Raw genomic sequence first — 8,681 nt, forward strand, 5'->3', positions numbered from 1 at the left:
TATCTGGCAAATATCATGTAACCCTTTTACTAATTACAATAAAAAAATTTAAAAATAAAAAAAAATAAAAAAAGAAAGGCTGTCCATGAAAAATCTGCAGCTAGTCTTATACTTAATGGCAAAAAGTTAAACCCATTTCCTCTAAAATCAGGAATGAGACAGGGATATTGCACTCTCCATTCCTCTTCAATAAAATTTATAATTCCTAGCCAGAGCAAAAAGGCAAGAAACAAACAGAAAGAGGAGCCAGATAAGGAAAGTGGAAGTAAAACACTACCTCTTTACTGAGAGCATGATTCCATATTTAAATAGCCTTATAGACTCCACTCCGAAGCTACTCGAGCTGATTTGGAGCCTTGGCAAAGTAGCCGTGTATAAAATTAACCATTCATAAACAATGGCTTTCCTCTATGGCAACAATGAGAAGAGTAAGGCTGAAATCAGGAAAGCAATTCCTTCTGCAATGTCCTGAAGTATAAAATTCTTAAGAATTTTTTGCCAGTCCTGGCTTAAGCTCCAGGCCCACGAACTGTCCTTGGACTTTCTCAATGTTAGAGCTCTACCACTTGAGCCTCAGCACCACTTCTGGCTTTTTTCTATGTATGTGGTACCGAGGAATCAAACCTGGGTCTTCGTGGATGCTAGGCAAGCACTCTACCACTAGGCAAAACTCCCGGCCCCTTAAGAATTTCTTATATAAGGAAGTAAAAGAATTTTATGATGAAAACTTTAAAAACCTGAAAAAGGGAAGTGATAGCAGAACTAAGGAAGTGGAAAAAGCTCCCATGATCCTGAATTAGGAGAACTAACAATGTGAAAATGGCAGTGCTGACAAGGGCTATCTACAAAATCAGACCCATCTATCCCAATATCATTCTTTAAGGAAATAGAGGAAGCAATTCAAAAATTCATATGGAATAATAAAAGACCCTGTATAGTTCAAAACAAAACTTGGCAGAAATAACAGTCCTGGAGGAATTTCAAACTTCAGACTCTATACCAGAGCTATAGTCACCAAAACAGCTTGGTCCTGGAACAAGAACAGGCCTGAGGACCAATAGTATAGAACAGAAGACCCAGTAATCAACCCAAAGATCAATGGCCACCTAAACTTTTATAAGAGAGCCAAAACAATAGGATAGAAGAAAGATAGCCTCTTCAAGAAATGCATTCAGAATTCATTAAGCACCAGTAGAAAACTAAAGTTGGATTCTTATATATCTCCCAGAACTAGGATTAATTACAAATCAATCAAAGAACATGAAGTAAAAGCAGATACCCTGAAAACTTAACATGAAGAAATAAGAGATACAGTTGGGCTCCATGGCACAGGTTGAAAATTTCTTAATAAAGCCTAAGAAATTTGGCTGGAAACCAATACCATTTGATTACTATTAGCACAAATACTTCTTGTTTCATAAAGATAGAAGCAGAAAAAATGGAAAATCACAAGCTAGTCAAAAATTATAGAGATGCTGTAACTGTGCATTTCAAAATGCTACCTCTGAGCCCTATTAAAACATGGTAAAAAGTACAGAAGTGAGATAAAATCTCTCACACATATTAGGTATTAAGTAATCTGAAATTAACAGCTCCATCATGTGTCTTTCTGTGCCTCTGGCCGGCACTGTGTTCTATGCTTGTCCGTCAGAGTGTGTGTGTGTGTGTGTGTGTGTGTGTGTGTGTGTGTGTGTGTGTGTGTGTGTGTGTGTGTGTTGGAATCCTGGGGCTTATGCTCTTGCTTGGACTTATTCAACACAGTTATGTTTGCAAATACTCCATTCCAGAAATTCTGGCTTTTTAATTGAAGTCTCATGAGCTTCTCTGCCAGAGCAGGTTGTGAACTGCAGATCTTTGATCTCAGTCTCTTTGAAAACTAGGGATGCAGGTCTGAGACACTGTAATGTCTTTTCATAGTTAATATATGTGAATAGATTATTTTTACATATAAAGAACTAAAATTAAAATGTATGTATCCAACAATATGAAGAAATGCCTATAGAAATGGTGATGTGTAGGAGAAATTTTGGTATTGTATACAAGGAGATGGGTCATAATATTGCGTATCTTGGAAATGGACTACTAGCCATCATCTGGTATCAGATTGTTAATTCAGCCTACACAGAAGGCTGAGATCTCTGCATTTATGCAAGTAGCAGGACAGAAAACTATGTGGGCTCTTATTTCAAATTATCTCCCAAAAGCAAAAAAGGAGTTTTGTGGTGGAGCGTTAGCCTTGTTAAAAAAAAAAAAAAGCTAAATGATATCATCCACCCCTGGAGTCAAGTCCCACCACTGGCGCAAAAGGGAAACAGCCCTGGAGTTACTAGTGAATTAAGAAAACAGTACTGGAGCCTGAAGGCTCAGTGCCTCACTTACTTGCAGCACAAATCAGGTGACTGTGGTGAAAATCTTTATCCAGCAGGCTCCAGACAGAGGCGGATCACAGACAGATCCAAAAACCTAGCAAATGTGTAAGTATCTCACTAATGACAGTTTCACTCCTGAAAGAAGAGTATTGCAAAGGTATCCCTTGCCACACCAACTGAGAACAGTGCCATTTTGGCTATTGGCAAAGACCCTGCCAGGCCAACTAGCAGATATCTGGAGGCAGGTGTTGGGATTGTCATTTCTGAAAAGGGCAAAGTGATCTGCAAGTGTCATCTTAGCCAGGCAATCTGTTCCTTACCTTGGAGGGAGTAATTCTTCTCTAGGCAGAGCAGCTTTCCTCTCTTGCAAACACAGCCAGGGGAAGGGCCTCCCCTCAGCGACTCTCAGCTGAACTTGCAAAATCAATAGAAGCCTCAGTCTGTGTCAGATTGAGTTCTGAACCATGCCACTGATTCCAGATAGGATAAAACTCCACCCACATTCAAGCTACTGAAAATACCAACTTTCCACTGCAAGGCTCATCATGCACCCTGCCAGTAAATTAAATTGGGTGGGCTGTCACCAAAACCCAAATCTGTAAGGCAGATCCTTTTCTGCCCACTCAAACAAGCTGATTGCAAAAAACAACTAAGGCAAAGGAAAGTGGATTATCACAAACAAAAAAGAGACTCCATAAATAGTCTGGAACTGGAACTCAGGAAAAATACTTCCCACCCAAAAACAACAAGATTTTTCCCCTAATCATAACTTTGGTGGCTCATGCCTTCAACCCACAGGTTAAAATCTGAGGATTTTGGTTTAAAGTCAGCAGGCACAAATGCCCATTACATCTATTTCTTTCCATATATTTTTATTGAGGTGGAATCTTAGAGTTGTTTTGATCTGCATTTCTTTTATGGCCAGAGATGTTGAGCAGTTCTTCACGTGTCTATAGGCCATTTTTGTTTCTCCTTCAGAGACAACGCTCTTTAAGTCTTTGGCCCATCTTTTAATGGGATGGTTGTTTCTTCCAAGATTCAATTGTTTGAGATGTTGATACATTTTATATATGAGGCCTTTGTTGTTTGGTTAGTTAAGATCTTCTCCCACTCTGTAGGCTTTCTACTAATTTGCTAGCTATGTCCTTTGCCATAAAGAAGCTCTGCAGTTTGATGCAGTATCACTTATACAGACTTTCTCTGATTTCTTGCATTTCTTGGTCCTTATTAAGACAGTTTCGACCTGAGCCAAGGAGAACTATTGTATGTCCTATGCCTTCATGTAAAATTTTCAATGTATCTGCTTGTACCTCGAGGTCTTTGATCCATTTCCATGGTGCAGGGTGACAAAGAAGGATCCAACGTTAGTTGTTGCAGGTGCTTAACCAGTTCTGCTAGCACCACTTGTTGAAGAGGCTGATTTTTCCATTCAAATTTTTTGGCTCCCTTATCAAAGATGAGGTGCCCATAGGTCTGTGGGTTAATATCTGGGTCCTCAGTTCTATTCCATTGGTCTTTAGGACTATGCTCATGGACACAGCCTAATCTAAGAGTTCAAGCCCCAAAATATCCAATAATACTGATGGCATGAGAGAACGGAAAGAGGGAAAAATATAATAATATTACAAAAGAAGGAATGGTCTCTGTACTAAGTAAAATAAGGAAAGAAACAAGTATTAAAGGAGTAAATGAAGGAGAGAAAGTATGAAGGACAATAGTTTAATGAAAAAAATAGAGAAAATACTCTAGTGTATGTGTTTGGAACATTGTGATCCTATGTGGAAACGCCTGATTACAGACTAACCTAATGTGAATTTTACTTGACATCAGTAAAGCTTTGAGGAGATTTCAAACTAGTAGATAACAAAATAATATTTGCAACAAGGACATTAACTTCGCCCACTTTATGGATAGCCTTACCTGAGTTACCATCTAGCTCTGCTTTTGTTGATTTAGATAATAGAGGACAGGCTACCCATTCCACAAAAGAACTTCTGAATTTTACATCTCTGTGAATGGACATAGAATTTTGTGTTTCTTCTGGGTTACATTAAGCATTGGTCAGAGAGATTAGAAAGGGAGGTTTTGATACCATGTTTTTTGGAAGTCATTTTACAAATGGGAAGAGGGAAAGCAAGGAGGTTACAATCATCAGCTTATGCAAGTGTCAAATAAAAACCGTATATGTAAGTAGATATTAAAATGATCATGGAGCTTGGAGTTTGGCCTAGTAGAGTGCTTGCACAGCATGCACAAAGAACTGGGTTTGATTCATCAGTCCCATATTTATTGAAGAAGCTGGAAGTGGTGCTGTGGCTCAAGTGGTAGAGCTCTAGTCTCCAGAAAGCCCAAGGACAGTGCTCAGGGCATGATTTCAAACCCCATGACTGGCAAAACAAATTTTCTTTATTAAAGAATTTATTAACATTGATTTTTACATCATATTTCAAATGACATGTATAACAAACGAGTGTTCAAGAAGGAAATTTCTATATACAATCTCTGGCACTCAGTTTTTAGAACATAATCAAAATTAGGCTAAGGGTTAGTATATCATAGATACATATATCATGGTTTTCTTTTTTTAAATAATGTTGTTAAGATTAATTCTGTCAGGCACCAGTGGCTCACGCTTGTAACTGTAGCTTCTCCAGAGTCTGGTAAATGAAGATTTTGGTATAAAATAAGGCTGCACAGTAGAGAGCAGGAGATTCTTTGGCCCAATTAACCAATGATCTCCAGAACTGAACATATGGTACAAGTGGAAGAATGTGCACATGAGCAATAAATATAATGCAGTTTTCTGATTCCCTATCTTCACGATTATCTCTCATCTCTTCAAATGAAATACATACAAAAATCCTACACCCACATACAGACACAAAAATTATTTTGAACAGGTGGTTACTTAAAGAAAGTAACATTATTCTTCTTTAACATGAGTCAGTGTAATCCAAGCCCTTTCACAAAAAAAGCCTGCAAAAGAAAATTCTGATTCATTGTGAAACTTATCTCTCCTCTTACAAATGAATATTACAGGCAAACCAAAGACATAGAATTAAAACATTCAAAAATATAATTAGATCCTGCAGTTTGAGGGAACATATCAGGCACTGTGTATGAAGGTTTGTAGGTGTGGGTTTCTTTTATGTGTGCTTGCTTGCACGTGCATGTGCACGAATGTGTGTGTGTGTGTGTGTGTGTGTGTGTGTGTGTGTGTGTGTGTTGGTATTGGGACTGGAACTCTGTTCTTATCACTTTCAGGTAATATCACCTCTTCAGCTATATCACTTGATTCTCATAACTCAGCATGCTAAGTTTCAATAATTACCATCATGAAACACTACAAATAGTGGTCCCTCCCATATTGGATCAGATGAATTGATAGAGTGACAGAATCTTTTGGAAAATCAGGGGCAACTAGATAAAAATATGCTACATGCTTGACACTCATTAGAAAATGTGATCCCCATTTGGAGCTGCTTATTATCTCCTAGATTGAGTTTATGAATGCAGCAATTGAAAGATGGTAAAGGGGGGAGGAATTACTTATTGGTCTCATTTTGAAAACTTTGAATTGTTCATGTCTAAAGATTGAATGATACTCAAAAATTACAGAATAGATAACCTTAAGAGCAAAACAATGTATGGAATGAATTATATTATTTCTAATAACTACCAATTTGATATTTCCATATTTAGCCTTGATAACAAACTCACTCATAGGCTTGCAAAAATACAAAATACATGTAGCTTCTCTTCTTGACAAAAAAGTTTCACAGATATTTGCCTGGGGTTGGTCTTTGAGACCATCCCAGAGACTGGGGTTACTAAACCATAAAGTATGGGACTTGAGTTCAGGTATCAGATTGTTGCTCATAAGCTGCTTTCTCCCTCTGAAACTGTGCTGTGTTTTTCTCATCTCCAACCCCTCAGGAGCTATGTTTACAGACCACAGAACATGAAGACAGAGCTACTTGAGTAATTTCATTCTCACTTTAGAAGTCCCAGTATCCAGCCCTATGCTCTAAGCATGAATGTGGGATGCCCAAAGTCCAGGTAATAAATAGCTTTTATAATGAGTTTTGAAGAGACTGATCAGCTGATTTATTCAAGTATTGACTGGTTTTGATGTTGTGTAAATAATACTTTCAAGTTTCCCCATAGATGAAGCATTCACTCTCCAATTTAGGATAACTGGATAAGCATCGGAGTGGTATGGACAGATTCTGAATGACTTATGCAACAGCTGCTAAGAGACAAAATTCCTCCTGTGATGTCATAGAATGCTTATTATGGTTTAAGTTGGTCTATCTGTGTAGGTCTACTTAAGTGGCCATGTTTCCAGCTCCACATTTAGTGACTGAAGAAGAAAGAATTTGACATGGAGGAATTATGTTCAGATATGCCAGATACTTCCAACTATGGCTCAGCAGACACAGAGACCTCTAACAAACCTTCCTTGAGTGATCATTCACTCACTGAAGATGCTGAATTAAGATCAAAGATTGAGGAAATTGCTTTTCAAGTTTTGTCTCAGGGACCCTGCTTCGAAAGACTACGTCCCACGTTTAGTTTCTCTGAACCAGATGAAAATAGTTACTTTATTTCTTTGACTTTTCCCAGGAAACTTTGGAAAATAGTAGAAAGTGATAAATTCAAGTCTGTTTGGTGGAGTGATGATGGATCTTCTGTTTTGATAAATGAAGGTATCTTTAAAGAAGAAATTTTGGGAAGAAAGTATCCTTTCAAGATATTTGAAACTAATAGTATGAAAAGTCTAGTTAGACAACTGAACCTTTATGGGTTCAGGAAAATTCAGCACCGATTTCAACGATCTGCTTCTCTGGTTGACTTTCTTGCTGAAGAAAAGGAGCGCTCTACTTTAAACCAGGTAATTACTTACATGTTTTTAACTTGAGCATTTACAGATGTTTTCTTTTGCACACCGATTTTTCCTGACATTATCCTAGAGTGAAACTAAATTACAAATTACTTGAAAATCTAATTGAACAAAAGTTTTCATCTCTCATGGGGAAATTGCACCTTAATGTTTAGAATTTACAAATAAAAATTGTTAGCAACTTATCATCCTACCAATGAACTCAGAATAATAATACTGAAGATGTGCATTGTTGGTACAAAAAAAGCATGTTATGACTTGAGGACAGTAATATTGAGATATTTTCTACTAAGTGCATGTAAGTAATTAAAACTTACATGCATACTGTGACTTCTTTGCCAATGAGATGAACTTGTATATTCTAATTTTTTACTTGCGTTGGCACTCAGCCTTATCACTAAAATGTCTCCAGGTGCAGGCTCTCCTAGCAGAGATGTACAATAGAACAAAATGTAGATTCATAAGGCCATATAGAATCACGCTAAATGAAAGGACCTCCAGGATATAGAAACAAAAGCCATATAATGAGTGATTGTTGTCCTTAATGTACAGTGTTATCTCTCATCTCTTTTGCTGTCCCTTGGTTATCCACATATTGTTACAGCATTTCTCCTGGTTATCTGATATATTGTATATATACATATTTGGTTATTTGAAGTCAGATAGGGAAGGGAGGAAAAGAAGATGAGTGGCTGGGGTAGGGTAGGGAATTGGGGACCAACACATGAGAAAGTGTATCAATGTATGTGAAGTAATGCACCATCTATCTAGTGAATATAATTTATCCCTTCTATTAATTACAATAAAAATTATATGAAAAATGTCTCCAAGTAACTGTATCCTTTGCTTTTAGTTGTTGTGCTACCATAATCCAAATTTTAAACAAGGATGTCCCCAACTGTTATCAAGAATAAAAAGAAGAGTGAGGATTAAAAGTGTTACTCCAGCAACTGCTTCCTTATATCCGCATCTGGACAACCAACAACACCTTGGAGCAGAGGGTAATGTGAATATTCCTAATTCTGATTTAGTTGATGAAACACGTGGAGAAAGTGTCCTTTCAAACTTAGAGATTTGAAGTTGGTTCCCATTAAGTTGCCTTCTACCAGGCACACGATTGCAAGTTCAACTGATTTAGTCAGAAATGACTTTTCCCTTATATCGTCATCAATTAAACAACAACAAATTACCACACATCAAAATGACATTCTAAATCATTTGTCTACTTTTCATATGTTGTCAAACGATCTCTACCTGCAGGCTAACAAACACATCCTGAATTTTATTCCAATGTCTAATGGTTAATACCTGATTATATCTCCCTTACAAGATAGTAATTTTGGACTGAGAATGGAGCCTTCTCCTACCCCAACTTTATATCATATTCCTGATTGATGACTTTTACTGGC

At 37.3% G+C, this 8,681-nt stretch overlaps 1 protein-coding gene across 1 annotated transcript; it reads left to right on the forward strand.

Annotated features, from left to right (window-relative positions):
• The first annotated feature begins 6,673 nt into the window (after positions 1-6,673).
• On the forward strand, positions 6,674-8,436 carry LOC150040341 (heat shock transcription factor, Y-linked-like). Its single transcript, XM_090327289.1, has 2 exons — positions 6,674-7,263; positions 8,126-8,436. Exons 1-2 carry the CDS (start codon positions 6,754-6,756, stop codon positions 8,348-8,350), a joined length of 735 nt encoding a protein of 244 aa, XP_090183415.1. The 5' UTR covers positions 6,674-6,753; the 3' UTR covers positions 8,351-8,436.
• Positions 8,437-8,681: the final 245 nt, after the last annotated feature.

Source organism: Megascapheus bottae, chromosome Y (genome assembly GCF_031878675.1).
Source record: "Megascapheus bottae isolate mThoBot1 chromosome Y, mThoBot2.hap1, whole genome shotgun sequence".
Classification (NCBI taxonomy): domain Eukaryota; kingdom Metazoa; phylum Chordata; class Mammalia; order Rodentia; family Geomyidae; genus Megascapheus; species Megascapheus bottae.